This window comes from Lonchura striata, chromosome 2 (assembly GCF_050655825.1).
Source record: "Lonchura striata isolate lonStrDom1 chromosome 2, ASM5065582v1, whole genome shotgun sequence".
NCBI lineage: Eukaryota > Metazoa > Chordata > Aves > Passeriformes > Estrildidae > Lonchura > Lonchura striata.
In genome coordinates this window covers 85,456,161-85,478,154 of record NC_140704.1, presented here as the reverse complement: position 1 = coordinate 85,478,154, position 21,994 = coordinate 85,456,161, and the positions used below count along the sequence as shown (strand labels likewise).

Sequence of the window (21,994 nt, the reverse complement as noted above, 5' to 3'; positions counted from 1 at the left end):
CGTACAGTACAAACAGATAAGCTAGGAGTAGTAAAGGCTACATTATTAATCAAGGATCATGACTATTTATTAGTTGTACCCAACATGACAGTCTAAATAAAATTAAAATATTAATTTTAATCTGATACAATTTGTGTTTCTTCCCCTACCATTTTCCCACACTACTTTCTGTTCTTTGCAGCCAGGCACCTCAAAAACAGAACAGAGAACTCTTTCTCAAAAATGGATTTCTGGGCTGTTTTGCCATCTTATTGAATCCCGATACAACTTCCTTTTATCTTATGTATAATGATGGTAAGCTCCACTGATGACCTGTGAGTTCAAGGATATGTTATTTGTATTAAGCAGTATTTCCCTAAAGTTTCCTTATTTAGTCCTTCTCTAAAATTATGCCTTGTTTAGTTCTGCTGTGACCATAGATCTTGCATACATTGCAAAGCTTTATTTTTGATTGATTGATTGCATACATCAAAGATCACTCTGTGGGAAAATGATCCCAGTTTCTTCTTTTTCCATATAAACTTCTTGATTCTGTATATTGCTTTGTTGCATATTATTTGGCTGTGACTAGCAAAGGAACTTCCTTCTGCTGAAACTTCAGATTGATGAGTAAATTCCTAATCCTTCACCAGCTGTCACCGAAAAATAATATAGTATCTTAACAAAATTGATATTGAGCATGAATGTGTATATCTGCTAACATCCTGAGCAGTTTTTATTTCTTTTTAAATATGTGTTAAAGGAATCACAGTAAATTTCTTAACTCAAGCATCTCAGTGTTAAAATATGTCCAAGCTAGTTGTGGCTGCTGCTGGTTCTTGTTTACATGTTCAGTTCTAGCTGAGGTTCAGAGGAAAGAGCAGTAAAAGATTTTTCATGTCGTAACATAGATCCAGTTGTTGCTGTTTCAAGAAGTGTGATCAAGTGTCAGCATAAGTCAGAGGAAAACACTGGCAGCACAGCCCAGGCCTCCTACGACTCAGTCAGCACGGCATCCTTTGGCTCATATATTTCTGCAGGGTTGTTCTCACTGTTAGATATAATCCTGAGTGTCCTCTGCTTCTGGCCTACTTGTGCCATGGAAATGATTGTCCAGAAGATGCTATACAGCCAGGAACAGAGCAGCCCTTTTCTCCAGCAATGGGGAGAGGAGGTGCTGGCCACTGCTGGCTGCTGGTCAGGTTGTACAGTCCAAAAATGTCTTCTGTGCTTCATCAGCTCTCCAGGCCCTTGGACATGGTGTGATTTGGGGTGAGAGGTGGGGGCAGATGGAGCAAATAAAGAAGTGTGAGAGAGAAGTCACCCTCCATGGCTCCTGGAGCCTCCAAGGGGTGCAGGATAAGGTGTGGGGCTCCCAGGCACCTGGGTGTTTTCTTACATGGACTTTGCCTCATGGGAAGATTAGAACTCCCTGCAGGAGCAAGGAGAAAAGAAGGATCACCATTGTTGGTGTAATGATTCTGTTCTCCTCTCACCAGGCTTCCCATCATATCTTCAGAAAGCTGTGTCAAAAGGCAGCCAGATGGCTGGTGTTGGGATATGTGGGGCAGTGCAGGAGCTGGACACATGTTCCAACCTCCTATGGAACAGTGCACAACCCTTAGGTCCCCATCAGCTCATGAGGTTTAGATATCCTACTGAATTATATGCTTTTTTATGTATCTTGATATTATAAAAAAATAGAGAAGGGTTAATATCTCATAAGCATCTCTCAGAATTGCCACATATTCTTTATATATCCTACCCACTGGAATATCTCTGACCACTCAGCATGTATTTATTTGCCTTGTAAATCCCTTATGGCTCTTAGCAGTTACTTCTGAGGTTCCTGTCAGATGTTTTTAATTCAGATGACGTACATGTTAGTAAATAAGGAAAATCCCACTATTTTTATTACCTTTTCCTGTTGTCTGCTTTATTACACAAGTGGCACAGGTTCTCTTCGTTGTGTAATGCAAGCTTTTGCAGGCATAGTAAAACAAACTTTCCTGGAACTATTTTTAGAGGTGATCATGGGGATTTGGATTAGAATAGATTAAGTAAGGATTTCTGCAGAGATTATACATATACCTTTCCTTAAAGACATATGACCTGACTGATTGAAGAGGTGTTTATGAAATAAGTGAAATAAGTGAAGCTGAACACATCACAAAAATTGGAGCAGAAAAATGATGGGTCATCATCAGTGTGTCCATGGACTGGACTGTGTTTTTATGTAGTAAACTGCAGTCCATACTGGGAAATGGATCTGTAAATAACACTGCAAAACAGAGGTATCAATTTTGTACCTTCTGTATCGAGGCACTGGCAAGGGCAATACCATTTGAACTCGATTTTGGATATTGGATTAGGCTTTGGGCTACTTTGCTCCTCTGCAGAGCAGGCAGAGAGTTTTGCACACTGATGGTCCATATTTGGATACCCCTTTGTATTTCTCTGATCACTTTCCCTGGCAAAATTAGCCTCTCCCCCCTTTCCTCCTCCAGGCATGTGGAGTTTTGATCAAATAACTGTTGGACAAAATTCATTTAATTTTCCTTTTTTTTGTCACTTTCCCAATACAAATGTAAATGTGACTAAGCTGTTGCAGCCCTTTCTTTAAAAGGGCAGCCTAAATTATTTTCTGCAGATAATATTAGGGCTTATGTGCTTGATGGGTTTCTGTAGCACATAAACACCACTTCTCGCAGGACTGATGACCTGAATAATTACCTCATCTCTGTTGCTGTTGAAATAATCAACCTAAACCAAATATAAGAGAAGCTCAAGCCACTTTGAAAGTTTCTGAGAATGCCATTTTTATACTAGAATATTTTAGTATATAGGAGATCATGGTGCTCAGTGCCACACTTTGCTCTTTTTTAATACAGCGTAAATTTAGAATCTCTGTTAGAGCGAAGTTTCACATAGTTGCAGAGCTTTTAGTGGAGATCAGAATTATCAGAATTACCCTGAAATTATTTTGGGAGATTTACTTTAAAATATTTGATCTGATTTTAATTTTTTTTGTTTGTTTGTACTAGAAGTATGGTTATATATATAAAATGGTGTTATAGTGTGAGTTTTGTATAAGACAAAATATTAAACATATGAATTATTATTTTAATGAATCAACAAGAAAATGCTTCAACGTAGCTTTTTATTCCTTTTTTTAATTCTTTCATTTATACTATTTTTAATATTTTTTAATAACATACTTTTAACTTAGACTTAATTTTCATTGTTGTCCTTGCATGTGATTATGGATTACAATGAATCATTATCTCATTTAATTCAATTACATATGGTTTTAATCACTGCTAGTAAACCAGCCTTGCAGAATTGTCATTAGTACTTACAGATGCATGCAAAGCAAACTGGACAGTTTTTTATCAAAATGCTTGTGGAGAGCAATGGGTAATATCAATTTAGCCTTTTGCCAGACTCATTTTGTCTGGTAATTGGCAAAAACCTATAATAAGCTGCGTTCATTCTCAGCATCTTGGTGGAAAATAAGTTGCCTGAAGAGAACTTTTAAAAAGCTAAATTAATTGCATGCTGTATGTGATTTGCTTGTTATTCAGCTTGAGTTCAATATTGATCCTTGAGTATTTCTTGTGGTCCTTATTATCTGTAATGATCTAGCATACAAATAGCATTACATCAGTAATTTTGTCATAATGTCTGATTTATAAAATCATGTGTTGAGATATCCATAACCTCACTTAATCAGATGTTATTATGTCATTAGCCAACACAGCTGAGCAAAACAGAATTTATTTTTATAGTGGCAGCACTATTCCAGTCTGGCTATCAAAGACACATGAAGAATTATCATTTTAAACAAAATCAGAAGATTCAATGCTTGAGGAAGGTGTTGCAACATCTGATTTACTTCAGGTAGTCCCATGGCCGTTATGTTAATTTGTGCACTGTGAGAAGAAAATAAGAAAAGTAGTTATACTTCATTTAGAATACATGGGAAACAAGTATTTTATCTGACACTGTTTTTTCATATATTCTAAATACTGTTAATTTTGCTTGCACAAAAAAACCAGATGTATCATAAACTACAGAAAAACTGTAGGAAAGCTCTGTGTAATGTCAAATATTCCCCAGAGAAAAGATAGAGCCCCCAATACCTGGAAGTATTGTGGGTTCTACTTGAGAAAAAAAACCAAAACCATTACTGAGCTGACTTTCAATGTCCCCTTCTGTGGAAAAACGACCGTAAATATTAATGTAGTTGGTGTGATGGATGCCTCATGCTTTCTTGCTTGTCACACAGAGCCTGTATGCAGTATTTGAAAAATGAAATACGATCAGTTGCAAACTTTGTTTCATATTTTAAGTTTCTTATGCACAGAGGATCTCTTTCACTGGTCTGGCAGAATGATGGGCAGCAACCCTGGCCACTGATCGGGAGAGAGTAAGTCAGATAACAGAGTATCCTTGAAAAGCAGGATACTGTGCTTGCATGCTGTGACAAATGTACAGTTACACTAATCATTGATGTTTATTACTATATATTAATAGGAATAGTTTGAGTTTTATTATAATTTAAAATAATTTGTGTCTGAGGACATGCAGAAGGGAAGAGAGGGGAAAGGATGCTGTTTCAGGTGGAAAGTCCTTTTTGGAAGAGGATATACCTTGAAGAATTATCAATCTTCCTTTCTCCTGAAGCCCTCACAAGTGTGGGTCTCAGATTCAGTCAAAGAAAGAAACGGAATGTTTCTAGCCAGGCAAAAGCCTGGGAAAGAGCTGGGAAAGAATGTAAATAATTCTTTATCTCTCTTGTTGTTCACATTGTTAAGTTCTATCACTGTGCGTCAAGCACTCTGCACCAATGGTGGTGGGTTGTTTTCACTTCAGAACCAATGGATTTGGTCCTTGCGGAGCTCTGTATAAAAGAGCGGTGTATTTTTTACTCCCAGCAGCTTTCTGGTCCGAATCTTCTCATTCCCGTCCTGCCTCAGCAGCGACATCTGATTACCGCCGATGTGGAATTACACCTTACCCTGAGGAACAGGGTCTGGTGTAGCCTGACGTGGCACTGCACCCTGCCCTGAAGGGACCTGGCTGCAATCTGGGTGGGCATCGACACAGCCTTGGACACAGGCAGCGGTTCCGACTGAGTATTTTGGGATCCCTGACGCGGACCGCACCAGAGCCTGCACGGCGGCTGGCTGCGCGGGCACACCCTGCCCAGAGCACAGTGCCGCTGACATTGCCCGCCCCTCCCGAGGCAGCTGGGGTGCCTTTGCCACAGCTATCAGCACACCCGGCGTTGCATGGACTGCATGGGGCGGCCCCGGACTGGCAGGAGCCGCCACCTCCCGCGTCCCCGTAGCCCCCCACTTTCCAAACTGCATCCTGGGGGGCTGGAACTGCCCTCGGCGCCAGGTGCAGTGGGGGTGGATGCCACCCCCATGACTTCTTCGCTGATGGAGCCTGCGCAGACGGCGATGCAGCCTTTGGTCCATCCCCTGGCACACCCACCGCCACCCGCGGGGTTTTCGACTGTGCTGGCAAAACAGGCTTTGCCTCCCGGTCCGCCCCTCTGCACGCCATGCGGACCGGCTGCTTTGATTTCATTTACAGTGCCGGTATCTGTCGTCCAACAGCACAGCTCGGGCAGGACACCCATGTTGTTCTCTGCCCTGCCCACTGTGGGACAAACTCCCGTGCTGGGGGTGGAGCCTGCCTTCCACGCCATGCCTGACATGGCGCCACCCCTGCCGACAGTACCTTTCACTGTCACGCCCACCACTGCTCCGGCGGCAGCAGCAGCCTCGCCTCCACCCACCCCAGGACTACCGGTGTCATTCCTGGGAGAAGCCGCCGCAGCCGCAGTGCTGCCCACTACGGCTCCGGTGCCTGTGCTGCCTGCTGCGTTGCAGCTGCGAGCGCCAAGAGCGCCGCCGCCGCCGTCGAGCTCGGAATCGGCAGAAGTGCCGCCCCCGGCCCCGGCCCCGGCCCCGCCGGGAGACGCGGCCGCACCGCCCGCCCCGCTCATGGCGGGGGAGGGGCGCCCACAGGGCGCAGCGGCTCCCGCTGCCGCACCCCCTGAAGCCGGCTCATCAGCAGCGGCTCCGCCCTGCGATCTGGCGACCGAGAGCCCCGTGTTGGACAATGAATCCAGCCCTTCATCCCCTCCAGACTGTGCCGAGCTCTGCCCCTCCGAGGGAGAGCCGGCGGGAGGGGGCACCGGCTTGGCCAGCAGCAGTGCTACTGCTGATGGTCCTGAAGCTGGGAATGAGGGGGGTGAGGTCGCGGATCAGGGAACTGTGCAGGGACAGGGGAGCAGCCCCTTGTACTGGGTGGGCGTGGGTGGTGCAGGGAGCCCCGGAGCCCGGGTGGAATTTTATATTCCCGGGGAAACAGCCCCTTCTCGCACCCTTCGCGTCCTGCTCTTGTGGTTCACGGAGCGAGATGCCGAGAACTGTGGGAAAACTCATTGCTAGGCGGGGTGGGGGAAGGGCAGAATCCCGGAGGAATTGCTGGATTTCTTGCAGCCTGTTGGGAACATGCACTGATGTATGAGTTTGGGGGAGGTCGCTCATTTATCAGTGGTCTTGAAGTGTCCCAGGGACCCCAGATTAAGGGGCCCCAGAAGATACCAAAGAGAAGCTGGGGGCCGAGCCGGGTGGCTCTTGCCTCAGCAGAGACCCTTGGCTGCCCATGGCTGGGTTTGCAACATGTGGCCCTGCCCACGGGGCCAGGTCCTCCGCCTTGCCTTGCCTAGCTAGCATTGCTGGGTCATAAAGTCTGCCGCTGGCTCTTCAAAAAACAATAAAATGCAGAAAGAGCTGTGTTTTCACTAACAACTCAAAGTATTGGGAAGCCACCAATCAACCTCAGCCCAAGTGATTGAATTAAGGGCTGTGGCCATGGCATTTCAGAGATTTCATGGCATTTCAGAGGTTTCTCAAGTGTTGTGAATTTGGTCCTTTCTGAATTGGGTCAATTTCACTCAATTGTTTTGAAAGCCTTGAGGATGTAATTTGGATCTGAATTCAATTTTATCACTCAAGCTGTCCATTGAGGACATGATTGCACAGGCAAAGCCTTGCATGATTCTTCTATTAAGTACACACACCTTGCAAAAGCAATTCTGATGAATGCCAATCGAGGCAAACCTGCTGCACCTTACTGGCTGGGACAAATCCCAGAGGCCTAAAGGCTTTGCAGCTCTGGCAAACAGATGTTACTCATCTTGCCAAATTCAAATTTGGCTGATTTGGGTATGTGCATGTGTTGTAAATACCTTCTTTTCTGTCAGGTCATACTCACACTGGGAAAAGGGTTTTGACAAGTTGGACTGCCAGTCTTTTGACAGTCTGACAATGACTTAGACAGCTTAGAGCTGGTAACTGATTTCTTGAAAATTATAAATTTGGAAGCACTTTGACCAATCTGAGCCAACATTCAATGAGGTTTTGAATTATCAACTAGTGAACCTCGGAGTCATGTTTGTCCTCTTCTTTGCAAGGTGCTCTGACAAACACTGCCTCCTTCTTTAAAAAAAAGGAGGAAATGTGGGTCTCAGATTCAGTCAAAGTGATAAACTGAAAGTTTCTAGCCAGGCAAAAGCCTGGGAAAGAGCTGGGAAAGAATGTAAATAATTCTTTATCTCTCTTGTTGTTCACATTGTTTATAGTTAAGTTCTATCACTGTGTGTCAAGCACTCTGCACCAATGGTGGTGGGTTGTTTTCACTTCAGAACCAATGGATTTGGTCCTTGCGGAGCTCTGTATAAAAGAGCGGTGCATTTTGAATAAACTGGAGTTTTACTCTCAGCAGCTTTCTGGTCAGAATCTTCTCATTCCCGTCCTGCCTCAGCAGCGACACACAAGTAGTGAGTACTTCTGAGAATTGATCTTACTGACAAAAATACTGGTAAGATTAAATTTTAAAAAATACTTTTTTTCCATGTACACTGACCATTTCATAATTGCACTGTGGCCTTTCATATGAGGAGCAGAATAATGGATGCCTTTGGTAGCATATTAATGCCATCTCTCTTCTCAGGGTGACCAGATTGTTCAGGTTCAATATTTTCTAACTAAAACTCATTTATTTTAGATTTTGAAAAGACATTAAGTGCACAGCTGTATTTTCCTGCACACTGCTGTGATACAGGCTACTGCTTTACTGATCACTTCAAAACGCAATTTGCTGGAGGCAATTTTATAACACTTATTAATTGAGACTGTTGAAGGAGTTTTTAATATATGGAAGTATTTATTGGCATATGAATTTAAAGATTGTAGACTAATAAGTCACTTTGATAGTGACTGATTTCACATGCTGATTGGTCTGTTTGTACTAGCTTTCAGCAATGATAATATAGACAGGATTGGAAATGGATGCAAAGGGAAAAAAAATCGGAAAAATAAAAAGCAATCTGATAACAAAAAATATCATTGTATTATTGCACAAGGATTTGGGAAATAACCATCAAATCCAGAAGTTTATTGCAACTTTCATCTTAAAGCTGCAGCCTCCTGCACCCCATTTCAGTATCTGACACCTTTGGAAGGGTTATGCAAAGGAAAGCAGTCTCTCAGCAAGCAGCAAGCAGTCTGTCTCACCCACCTCCTGTAGAACTGCAAAAAGGGTGAAAAAAGCCACATCAGCTTTACAGAAAGGATTTGTTTTTATTTTCTCATCCCATAGCCTGTTTTGTTTCTCAACCAGGGACTGCTGGGTGTACACTCCACTGAATATTGGGTTCTCACACTCTTATCTGGCCCACTTCAGATTTGTAAAACTGTTCTTCAAGGATGATTTTCTGTGCTACTGCATCATGTAATCCCTCAGAAAGCTCCTGCTCTCTCTTTCTTTCTTTATCCTTAAGCAAGCAGTCTTTGATAGCATCTTTGGAAAATAAACTTCAGAAAATGTTGACACCTAAGTAATCCTTCTGGTTTTCAAACACAGAATGGTGAATTTTATTGATTTAAAGATAATTTGTGTCTTCTATCTGCTGAAATCAGAATGTCAGTGTTAGATGCATTAGTTCCTATCTGTCCACTAAAAGTAGGACAAAATCCCTCCAATACTGTAATGCAAAAAGCTCTTGCAAAAAAACCCCAAGGAACCAAAAAACCCACAAATGCTTGTTATTATTTTTTTACAATATTTTACTATATTTTTACAATATTTGCTTTATACTTTTACAAACAGAACAAAAAAACCAAAACATTTTAAGCATCTGGTAACTATTTTTAGAACACAAAAATGTTCTGTGAAAATATACTCCAGATATTGGGTGAAGAAGGTTTTTTTTTCATTAGAGATAATAGCTACTTTTAGTTATTCTTACACCCTTTTTGAAACTATCTTCAAAAATGCCATTCTTTTCAGTGAAGAATAGAATCTCTCTTATTGTCCAAAGCTTTTGGTCTCCAAACAATTTTGAACTTAATTTTCTGCTATTGTAAGTAATGGACATTTTATGGAATGACTGTGTGCTGTTTTGAATCTACACAGCTTTTGGAATTGGAAAGACCCATATCCTGATCATCCTGGGTGAAAAATTAAATTATTAAGGAACTGAAATAATGTTCAAGCCCTTACAAAATGGACATTGACTGATTTTTCTTAAAAGCCAAAAACTATTACATTACAGTAAAACTTGGATTTATCTGTACAATCCCACCAGGAAAGTACATACGTTTAGTAAAAAAACCCCAAAAACTGAAAATAAATTACTTTTGGCAGAATCCTCCGTACAATTTCAATAGAAGGCTTTGAAGTATTACAGGTACTTCAGAAGGAAATGAAGATGCCCTTTATGAAGCAATGGTAGGTGTTGCTTCATGCTGAGGGCAAGAGTGAATTGAGAACAAATGAAAGCATGGTAATGATTTTATTGAGAGATGTAATTGAGAAATAACCTACATAGTCTGTGAACAGCCTGAAGAGTAGATATCACTCCTGTATCTCAATAAAGGTCTTTGCCACCTCAGCCAAGAGAACTATCCAGAATGACAGTGAAACAGGACACTAAATAAGTAACTAGTTAAGATGACAATAAATCAGAAGCTACAGTTGTCACCTGGTGAACATCTCTGTCTTAGTAATGTCCATGGGGAAAAGAAATAAAGAGAATGTGTAGGCAAGAAAAAAATTATGGAGGAGCTAGGGTGGGCCATTCTGTTTCCATAACCAGGTTCTCCTTGCAAGTCTTTCGTGTGAGTACATTTCAGGCAGGCAGCGTAAGCAGGAGGTTTGAGATTTGTGTCTCTGCCCTCACCTCTTGGGCAGTCAGATGCTCAGGCTGAGTGGCATGCTGGCAGCGAGGAGGGAGTGCAGGCAGCGCTGATTTATCTGCACCTGCCCTCCCCTACACCCATCAGCCCCAGGCAGATGAACGAGGGCTGCCCAAGCAATCCTGAAGACTGGAGATAATGGCTTTAATCCTAGTGGTCAAGAGAGCAGCCAGGATTAAGCACTGTGGTTCCATGTAATTAATGACAAGTGTATTTTTCTGTATTTTAGGGAAGCTGTCAGTTTGCTGCTGTGGAGTGAAACACTATCTGGCTACCAAGTGTAGTTACAAGGTTTACGTCCTGGCTTGGCTTCCTCCTGGAAATTTTACAGCCTCCAGCTGTCATAAAACACATTAAACTGGACCTCTAAAAGCAATTTAATTTTATTTATGATTATAAAAAAAGGAGGCATAGTTCTAATGGGAAATTTGAATTATTTAAAGATAGCAACAGGCAGTATGAGCACAACTCCTGCCTACCACTTCCCTTCATGGAACAAATAGCTGTTTTTCAGAGAATTAATATTCAGAGCAGGTCCAGTTCATCTTACCTGCTGGGTTCATTTTATTATCTAATAAAATCAGATTTATTCTCATTTGGGTATAAACTATATAGCCATATAAGCATAAGCCATTTATAAACAGTTACTTTGCATGTAGCATAATGTAATACTTAGTCTCTTAGGTATTTATGAGGAGTATCAAACTTGACTTGCCAAAGGGCATAGATAAAAAGAAGTGTATGGATCTGAACATTATGCCTGGAGATGATCACTAGTTGTGCTGGTACCTTTTTAGTTCTTGAGTCTGGAAAAAAAATAAAATTAAACAGCTGTCTCGTAAACTTCTTCAGTGAACATTTCTCAGTCTGGCAAACCTAAGTCTCTCTTTATATTTTACTTACAGAACGGTCTTATCATTGCCTGTTACCAAGGTTATGTGGATATTGTAATAGCCTTAGCACAATGCCCTCACCTTGATGTGAACTGGCAGGACAACGAGGGGAACACTGCTCTAATTACAGCTGCACAGGCAGGTAAGGCTCTCTGTGTCACCTCTTATATGCAGGGTCTTGGGAGGAGTGCGTGTTTAGGCTACTTTATTTTAGGATTTTTTTCAAATCCCTGAAAGAAATTATTCAGTGTAAAATAATTCTGGCCAGGCCCACTCCCAAATAGGTTTGTCATTATTTTCTTTGAACTAATTAATCTGCAGTAGTATTTATCCATATTATAGTGCTTTGCTCCTTTAAGCTGATTTTCCAGTGTTTGCTCTGGCAAGCAACAATTGAACAGTGTGGACATGTAATGTGCTGCATTAGTGCTTTTCTCCCATGCTTGCTGCACCTACCTTAGAGGGTCTGTAGGAATTGATGACTGTAGGAAAACGTATCATCATTAAGCTATACCTTATCTGCTAAGACATTCTTCATCGACTCCACATCTGAAAAGCAAAAAACCTCAGCAGGATTTAGGATTTGCCAATGATCTTTTGTAACAGCTGATATCAACATTGATCATGTTAATCCTGATGCAGATTGGAGTTTAGCACAAGGTTTTCTTTTATCCCACCCAGCATGGTAATATTCAGTGAATGGCTCTAACAGATCACTTAGATGTAAGAGAAGCGCCCGGGAGAGTTCCTTGCTTCCATTGTTCTGTTAGAAAACAATAATTTAATTATTTCTGTTTAAGTTGAAGGTCTGTTCTTCAATCTTTAAGGGAAGGTTTAGTTTCCTCTAATGAGTGTTAACAAAGTCCTAAAGCATGTAAATCAGGAAAAATTTCTCCAAGGAAGGATGCCATCACTTTGTAGTCTAAAAGCCAGGGGCTGCCTAGCTCTGCATCTCTGGTTTCCTTGGCATCCTTCAAGTGCACTCTGCAAAGGTGATCGCTTTACAAGGGACTGCATAGCTGGCCTTTATCATGTCTGCTGCCTGGTGAAGAGTCTGGGATGTTTGTGGGAGCTCGTGGGACATAGTCCTCACTCCTGGACACTGGCTTCCTGAAGGGAACAAATTTCCATCAGGGAATATCAATGGGAATTACAAGGCATGTCTGAAGATTGGAGCAGTTTGGTTTCCACGTTAATTTAGTAATAGTGCCACTGGACATTTCCAGGTAGTACCTAACTTTGCTTTGTGTTGTACCAAAAAGTGAACCCTGTGAAAGTTCCTGCAAGATGAGTCTTAAATACTGGAAGAAAGAACTGTGACCACATTCATACCAAAGTCATGAGTACAGCTTTCCAAAGAAGGTGGAAAAGTCCCAAAAACACTAATCTACTTTTATTTATCTGCCCTAATATAAATTTGAACTAAAAAAGGTTTAACACTGCCTCCATCTTGACCTTTATAACTCATGATAATGAGCTCAGAATTAACCCAGTGGGCTGACATGGACTTGACACTCTCTGCCAGTACTTGCTATTGATCCCAAAAGCAACTAGAAATTACTGTAGTCAACAGAAACTTATACAAACTCCCACCAAATTGGATGTTTTCCCCTGCCTATGCTAATCCTGAGCAACAGGGTTTACACAAGGTATTTAATTAATTATCACAGGATACTGCTGTAGCATTAATAGAGATTACTGTGAGGCTAAATTGCAACCACAGGAGTTACAATGCAATAGATGCAGATTAATTATTGCTGAATGTTAGGTAGTAACACTGAGCAGTGCATTATAAAGACCTGAAAGAAAAGCTTATGCAAGCTTGCGTTTAGTGGAGAATTTATATGTTGGGGGAGGAGTTAACTTTAGGCTGTGAAAGTAATCACATTTTTGCAAAGTAAATTATTCTGAGATCACTGTTATTTATACCAAAACTATGGGTTTTCCTGTTGAAAGTCTAATAGCAAATCCACCTTATTTCATGTATCTGTGAGATGGTGTTTGAAGGTTTCAGAAAGTGCTGCTATTTTTCTTATGATCCATTGCCAGGTGGGCCATCATGTATGGCCAGACCCCAAAGACGAGCTGAATGGGCAAAAAAAGTGTGGTTCTGAGGAGCTGTTCCTTGTGTTTTAGAGTCTGCATCTGCATTATGAGGTATAGATAACAAAAGAGATGACAGAGAGATCTCTTTACTTGTGCTGAAGAGTTTAATATTCACACTTGCCTATGCCATTTCATGACTTCCAGACATGATGCTCAAATATGAGCATCAGCTTGAAATAAATAGGATTAAATTAAAGAGCAACTAGAGTCTCAGAAGATGAGTGAATTCAGCTCCTCATATTGCTTTTGACAATTTGAGATTCTCATCCTCCAACAAAAGTATCTAAGGATGAAGTTTTCTGCATGGGCTGACCAGAGAAAGACAGGCTGGAAGGATCAGTGAAAAGCAGTTCTGTCTTAAAAAGCTTATTAATATAGAAAAATAACCACAAAATGCTCTGCTTTGTATGTAAATGTCACATTTGAAAATTGGTCTGTCCACCTGCTTTCTCAATATTTCCTATTTCTTATATCCCTTTTCAAAGAGAACTTGCCTTCCAGAACTGTTAATGCATGCAGTCTGCAGCAGGTGGTGCCCAGAAATGGGTGGCAATGCTATTGCAGCAGAAGCAAAATCATTAAATATCATTACAAGGACAATGCAGAAAAAAAAAGGGGAGATTGATACAGACACGCGATTGAAATAACAGGTGGAAAAGGAAAAGAAGGAGAATTACTTTTTTTCCCCTTAGTTCTGCTGCTGATGGGGGCATAGCTACATCAGTGTATAGTAATTGGCATGCACTGGTGTTCAGAGGGAGTTGTATTTGCTTACAAAGTATAGATGTTTTATGTTACAGCCACCAGTTTGGGAGCCTTGCTGAGAACACAAATTGGAAGTTATCCCAGTTTCTGTTTATTAAGAAAGACATGAGAATGCAAACACCTAAAATACCCAGAGGATCAAGCCTTCTGGGTGTCTTTGGTTCCATCCATCTGTGAGAAAGCATTTGCTACCTGCAGGCCAAACTCGAGTGTTTTGCAGGTACAATTCAGGAGTGAGATGTTATTTGGCAAAGGGTCTTCCTTACTATGCAGCTTATCCTTCTGCCTGTATTACACAGATTATTAGGTAATATTGTCATCATTGTAGGCCTTTTCTTTATGGCAGCAATTAAGTGAATTAAGCTATTACAGACATCTGTGCTGATCTCTAAATAGGGTTCGCAGGGAGAAGTGAGCCCTTAGCATGCCAGTTCTGGTAGGAAGTAGATCTGGCTTGCAAACAGCAAGACACTGCTTTGAATTCAGTATCACCAAATGGCCTGAGCCCAGGCTCGTTTATTTTAGAGCTGCACAGGGTTTTCATAGTAGATTTTACAGCACCGGAGGCTCATCCAGTTTATAAATTAGGTACAGACTGCTTATTCACACAGACACAGGAGAACCAAAGCAAACTTCATGGCATTAAATCAAAAGCATATGACAGGGTTTGAAATAAAACTTGGCAGCTCTGAGTTTTGCTTTGAATTTGATATCTGTTTGAACTGGAAATCTGAAGCAAACCTCAGAGGACAGAAGATCCTCTAGATTAAAACTGGTTTTTGGGAATCCCTGAGACACAAAACTTTTGTGAATCACAAACTTCTTAATTTTCTTTTTTAATTTACTGCTGGTATTTTTTTTTCTGTCACTTTTGGGGCCATTTCTAGTCCCCCGGAGTTTTGATTAAGAAAGGTCTTCAGGATTAATTCTTAGGATCACCCCAGATTTGCAAAACATATCTTACTGTAATTATACTTTTGGCAAAGGGAAGAACATCTTTAGTGATGAAATAACTGCTGAAAAATATTATATTTTATCATTTCTACTTGTTTCAGCTTGTCTCTGGTTTCTGTGGTCAAAAAGCAGGATTTAAACTGTTCCAAAACCTTCATGAAGACACATTTTCTACATCACTGCATCAGAGCATGTTCTGCAAAACAATTTGGGCACAAATATTCTCCTAGTAGCAACTGATTCCTTGATAGGATTTGATTTTATGACATAGAATCAGCAAAGCTGAAATCTCTGTATTGAGTAAGCAGGATCAGGTCACTTGATCCTGCCCTGAACCCAGTTCACTTTTGCTTAGTTCAGCTTGTTGTGGTTTGCTGAGTCTTTGTAGTTCATTCTCATCAGACTGCACAAGGTACAGGGAGCTTTTTATTTGGTTTTCTCTGGCTCTGGAGTTGCTCATCTGATCTGCATAATCTCTACATCAGCTCAGGTTTCATGAGAGTCTCCAGTTATGCAGAAAGGTAACAGAGTAAAAAAAAAATTACAGGAGAGAAAGAGTAACACCTGCAACACAGATTAATTGGTAAAGACTTTCTTAACTTGCTTTTCAAAGTGAATGAAGGACTGTGCTGGTACAAAGTGGCTGCTGATGAAATCTACACCAGATGTGATGCTACAGACTTTAAAAATTGTCCTGTATGAATTATAATCTACTTCAGTAACATTTCTAGATGAATTTGAATGGCATGCATCACAGAATAGTCATCTGGTCTGCAGAGTGAAATGAGGGAATATTTTTACGGCTCTTACTAATTAAATTGTTATTGTTGCAGCTGCCTGACAGACGGCATTATTTTATAGAGCATCAAAGCATCATAAAATGATTGACAAGTGAAAGGAAAACTATTTTGAATGAGTCATAATGGCCCTAGCTATCCATCTGATAGTCCAATTACAAAGATTTGGTGTCTTAATTGGTCTTCTAACCATTTAGCCAGAGATGTGCTCAGCTCCTCACCATAGCCTTGTAGACACTAGTTATCCTGGCATACAAGGCACATGAATGGCAACAACAGTTGCTTTTAGAAATAGAACTTAAATAATCTATTTTACTATCAAAATTGAACATCAATCCCATTTTCCAACTGAAGGAGAGTAGACAAGTAGCTTTACACTGTCAGAGGGAAAAATAAAAATGTGGGATCCTACACAAAATATTTTATTCTCTTGTGTCAGTCCTGGCATGGTTTGAAAGCATTATTGGCTGGAACAACTATGCACAGTCATTACTTTTTAATGAAGCACCATGATTGTAAGGCTCAAATTTACCAGTGGAGGGAAAATTATGAACCCTTGCAATCAGTTGCCCCTGGTGATGTGCCTTTCTTCCATAAGCTGTAGGAATTCCTTTTGCAGTGCTACTCACTGGGTCAAGAAACTGGGGCCCCTTGCAACCTCAGAGTGACCATTTCTGGTCTTCAGTTATTCCCTTACCTTAAACTGACTTTTCAGAAAGGACAAAAATTTGAGAAAAGGTGGGAACCCAGATTTTCCACCTCCTATCTGAATATTCTGGTCAAAAGTCAGGGCCACTTAACCCTAAGGCTGATGACTGCATTGAGTGGAAGAGGACACAAAGAAAAGATGTCTTATTAATTATCAGCATTTTCCACTTATCAGACCTGCAGAAGTAAATTTTTGGTTTATCCTTGAGACAGCACCTGCATTGTATGACATTTTCTCTGCTTTTTTGCTTCTTTAAAGGGCACATAACCATTACAAACTATTTGTTGAACTATTTTCCTGGGCTTGATATTGAGAAGAGGAATGCGTTTGGATTCACTGCCCTGATGAAATCTGCAATGCAGGGGCGAACAGAATGTGTGAAAGCCTTGATGATGGCAGGTATGCAAAGTGCTTTTCTTTTTCTTTGTCACTATCTAACAACTACCAAGAATAAAATTGACTCTTAGGATGTTTGCTCTGAGAACTGTGGTAAAGCCTTCCCTGAAAATAGGTGCAGCTTTTAAAGAAGCCATAGTCAAGGCAGTGAAGGCATGTGCTGCAGGAGTTTGCCTGTACAACCTCACCCAGGAGCTCTCCTAGAGCTCTGAGAGTGAGATTGTTTGTCTCCAGGAGAGTCTGGGGAGCAGGATCATCAAAATTTGTAGAACAGGAGTTAATGAAATCCATGACACAGGTGGGAAAGACATGCCATTCGCTTGCTGCCATCTCTCTGTGTGGCAGACAGTGCAAGGGTGGGACCACAGCCAGACCTCCATTTCTGCCTTGAACTGTGCTGGGCACTGGAAAGCTTTGGCTGCTCCAGTCCCTGTCAGGAGTGTTTGGTGTAGGGACCACATCCCACTTGGGAACATTGGTGGGAAATTTGGTGACTTATTTTTTTGTTAATGACTCTACAGCTCTGAGTTTGGTCTCCAGGTTTATGAGCAACTGGGCACCACCAGGTCTGTGTCAGCTGCAAGGAGGGAGCTGTGGCACAAGGAGAGCAGCTCTCTGTCTGCCCACCTGTCTTTCTTCACATCTGAGAACAGGAATTTTGTTTCTTACTCTTGGCTCTTGTCTGCTGCTGAATTTCTGACTGTGTTGCATTGCAAGGTGAAGGGGTCCTGGAGAGGAGATTCAGAAAGCCCCCTAAGGGGCAACAGCCTCTACAAGAACAGTCCTAACACAAAGCATCTTTCAGCCACAATATTGTATGGGGTTTTTTATATGAGATAATCGGTATATAAACTGTTGGATAATAATAAAATAACTAGCTTATATGAATATATATTCTTGTTTTTCAGTTAAAGTCACACAATTTTATCAAGCATAGTGATATTACTATCCTTCATTTCATAATATCCAGTTTCTAGACATTGATATGACACAGAAAACATTATGTGGTAACTGGTGTTTTATTTTATGCTAGGTTCTGTAGCCTCTTATTCTGGAACAAAGGCTTAGAAGTCAGATCATTAATTTTAAATTTTTATGACAATAAAACTATGAAACTACTGTCAGAGCTTGAACACCACTAGAAACAGATGCACTTTCTAGACTCACACATACTTCACACAGATGCTAGTTCACAATTTTCCAGTCAGTGTTATAAATCATAATTTAAAATTAAACTTCAATCCTATGATTTTCTTACCTGTCAAATTTACCTTATGATGTCATGATCTATTATTATCACTAGAGATCCAAGGGAAGCTTGTTCTTTCTCTTTGGGTCACTAGAAGCTGTTTCACAACCTTTCAGCTATGTAAATAACTCAATGCTTGATATTCTGATTCTTATACTAAAATATTATCAAAGTCCACTTCTGTGGTGGCTGCCTCTGGCATCTGAATAGCCATTTCTTGTTTCCATGATTCATAAGAAAACAGGCTATTGGGGAGAACAAACCTTTAGACAGCCAGAAAATGGCTTTCTTTAGCCTCCATCTTAAGTTTGCCTACAGAAAGCTTTATCAGCCTATTTTTGCATCAGAGATAATGAGGATACCAAAGATTGTCCACCAGCTAAAGATCTGATGAATTAATATGCTTTTGATTTTCTAAATTGCAGTTTCAGTGAGTACTTGCAGTTCCTCACATTTTCAGCTCAAAATATGGGCCACAAAGAAAGTGCAGTAAATTACCTGCACCTATTTTAATATCTGAGTATTTTTTAGCACTGCACAATCTGGTGAAATGGAGGGAAGGAAGGAGGGAAATTCTCATTCAGAATGGGTTTAGAAGTAGTTTGGGATTTAAGGGACACTGAGTGGGTGCTGACAATTTAAGTACTAGTGAGCTGAAGAAGATAAAATAAGTTATTGAAAGATTTGGTGAAAAATTAATTTCACAAATAACACAGCAAAATTTCATATTAAAACATAAAAATGCATGACAACATAGAGGGGAACACCCATAATAAGCTGTGGGTCTACTTGCACAGCTACAAAGCAGTTATGTGTGTTTAGAAAGGAGTTAGTCAGGAGGTTTTTAAACCTGGTATTTGTTCAGTGGCTTGGGTAAGACCTCTGCTGATGGCCAGCTACTTATGGCAACACAGGAGGTCAGCAAAGCAAAATAACTCACCTTCCTAGCTGCCTTAGCATGGATTCAGCACAGTCAGATGGGGAAAGAGGTAACAGCAATGTGTGACAGATGGTTGGAGCTGGATTGCCAAAGTGACTGCTCTTTCTGAAACATGAGTTTGTGGAGGAGGGCCAAGGTCAATCACTACAAGATTAAGGCACTCTGAGACACTTGGCCATACTGTTGCTCTTTCAGAGGGACTCTTGGAACACGTGCAATTGCTGTTTGCGAGCGCACAGCGGGTGAGGGGGCCGGTCTCCCAGCGGCACTTTGTCACAGGCTGCAGTGCTGCCAGCACCGCGGCACTGCCAGCATTCAGCAGGAGAGACAGCCAGAAATGCTGGTATGTCAAGCCCTCCTGTAATCTCCAGTCTAAACTCAGTGCTGCTTTAGTAGCGCTGTTGGAGTGGCCCCGGATCTGGAGACTGAGCTTTAAACACTACCCATAAAACAAGCTGGTGGCAGATGCCTGAGCCTCCTCAGCCCCTGTCTTTAAACTCATGATGCTAGTTCTGCATCTCAAAAGTGCGGCTTTTGGGGGTCACTTGCTGCTGTCCCCCGGCCCCCCGGGACCCTCCGGCTAGCTGTCCCCTCCGGGGCCGGGGTTTTCCGCGGTCCCGCTGCCCTGGGCTTACCAGGCAGCGGCTGGGTTAGCACGGTCCGAGCTGCGGCGCTGCCTCAGTCGCCGCTAGGATTCGAGATAAAGAGACCAAGAGAGACCAATGGTATGCTTGTCCAGAAAGATTGTATTGCCTGAAGCATTGCAGTGACCAAAGGCCCTGGGCTATTGCCCAGATACAGTTTTATACAGCAAAATTAAGAGATAAGGTCTAAACAATAGAGACAGTGTTCAGCTAAGGCACATCAGAACCACCCCAGGGGCCAGGTCCAATGGGAACTGCTCAGGGGTGGGGAGAAGGGGGTCTACAGAGGAATGCTGAGGCGGGACTTTCCCGAAACAATGGGGCATACAGAAATGTATCTTTTCCTCAGTTTCCCATTCCCAAGGCCTTTCTAAAACCCTTCCTCCACACTACCATGCAAGCATGATAGCAACACAAAAGGACATGAAGTCTTAATAAAATAGGATATTTATATCCTAAAGGAGCATGGGTGTTCAAATTAATTGTGCTGAAAATGATCTTCAGGAAAACTTCTAGGAAAAACAAGGCTAGTGGCAAGTGCAGCATTCCTGAAAGAAAACTTGTAGGCTATAGTTACACTATAATTACAGTTAGTTCAATAAGACTGCTATCACATTTACAAAGGGACATGACTACTCATGTATATTCCAGGTAAAGCATTCTGCTGAATGACAAGTCTGTTCAGGAATTTTGTGTGGAAAATCAATAAAACTATGGTAAATAATGCCTTAGAAGAGATTTTGTGATATGAGGTATGTTGGAACTCAAAATGTCTCTCAGACATTTTTAGAGGTTCCAGGCCTTGGTCAGAAGCATTTTAGACCCTGGCAGGCATCTGGAAACAGCTGTGATTTTGAGTTTGAGCCATGGAATGAGTTACCAACTTTGGAGGTGGAACAAGCAGTCATAAAGGGTCAGACAGGATAGTAAAAGTAGTTACAGAACAGAGGGGAATTTTTTTTAGTATTGTACAGGAGGGTTTTAGCACCTGTACAGGGGGGTTTTTACTTTGTACATGGGGGTCAGAAGTTCTAAGATGGAGGAAAGTGGGCTGATCCTGTTCTTCCTCCTTCTTCCTTGCCTCCATGTTCTTTGTGATGCTGGCACTTATGGATTGGTTTAGAGTAGAAAAGCACCTTGTAACATAGGTAGTAGGTATTGGGGGAAAACTGTAAACATGTAATATGTAATATATCATATAAAAGATAGCAGCAGCCCTGGGCAGGGAGAGAGAATAAGACAGCAGACAGAGAGGATGTCAGGGTGTGTGTGTGTCTCTGCCTGGGCCGCTGACCAAACAGCCGCAGCCCGAGATGCTTATCTTTTAGATAACTCACAATAAACTGCCTTGAGACCGAACAACAAGAGCCTGCGGAGTTTTTCTTTGGAAGCACAGGTTGGAGGAGAGACTTTACCACCACACGAGACCCCCGAACCAAGCCCGGGGTTCTCACAGAGGTACAAAGTCAGCATTCATTTCTGTTGGTAGGTTGGAATTTCAATACTCTGTAGTATTGTTTCCTGAGATAGAGTTTCCAAAACACCTGGGGACCCATCTGTCAGAAAGAATGGGCTGCTCCTTAAAGGAAGGTGATCCAAGGGTGACAGTAAGGCCTCAGTACCAGTCTCATCAACAAAGGTGCTCCTTCAAGGAACGTGGCAGGGCTGGTGACAATAACCTGGATCAGGCAGCACTGCAGATTGCCAGGCAAGTCCATGATGACAAAGGAAAGTTCATAGAGACAAAGTAGGTCTGAGGTAAAACAAGGAATTAAGTCTGTGGGTCAGGGTCAGACCAGCAGGGGACAGGCACAGCCCAGACAAGGACCAGAGCTGAGCACAGCCCCCAAGCAATGGTGGGGAGTCCCCAGTGAGCACTATCTGTCACTGTTCTTTTTGAACTCCAAATTCTCACAGCTGCACTATATCAAAACTGGAATGACTCCTTCATGAAGATAATGGTAAACAGCTGTCTATACCTCTTGCTTGTTTACAAGCTGAGAATTAAATTTTTTATTTTAAGACAATTCCTTTAGCTGCTGTTCTTCCTGTATTAATTCCTTGCCTGTTACGTTTACATTAAGGAAACAACTTCCACATAATTTGCCACAGTCACAGTGAGCTCTTTTGGGAAGGAGTTCAGGCTCAGTCAAGTGTTAAGAAGTGACCAGCGAAAGAGGCTAGCCTGAGATGAGAGAAATTCAAAGATAGGAAGTTTGGGTAGGGAGGTTCAGAAACAGGTTAGTGAAGCAGGAGGTATGTATTGGTATGTCCTTTTCTCT

The 21,994-nt window shown here is 41.7% G+C and overlaps 1 protein-coding gene across 1 annotated transcript in view; it reads left to right on the top strand.

Moving 5' to 3' along the window:
• ANKRD33B (ankyrin repeat domain 33B) overlaps window positions 1-21,994 on the top strand; it is a 66,862-nt gene that overhangs the window by 26,064 nt on the left and 18,804 nt on the right. Inside the window, exons 3-4 of the mRNA XM_021538417.4 lie at window positions 11,165-11,294; window positions 16,742-16,882. Of these exons, the coding sequence (XP_021394092.4) occupies window positions 11,165-11,294; window positions 16,742-16,882 (271 nt within the window). The remainder of the gene's footprint in view (window positions 1-11,164; window positions 11,295-16,741; window positions 16,883-21,994) is intronic.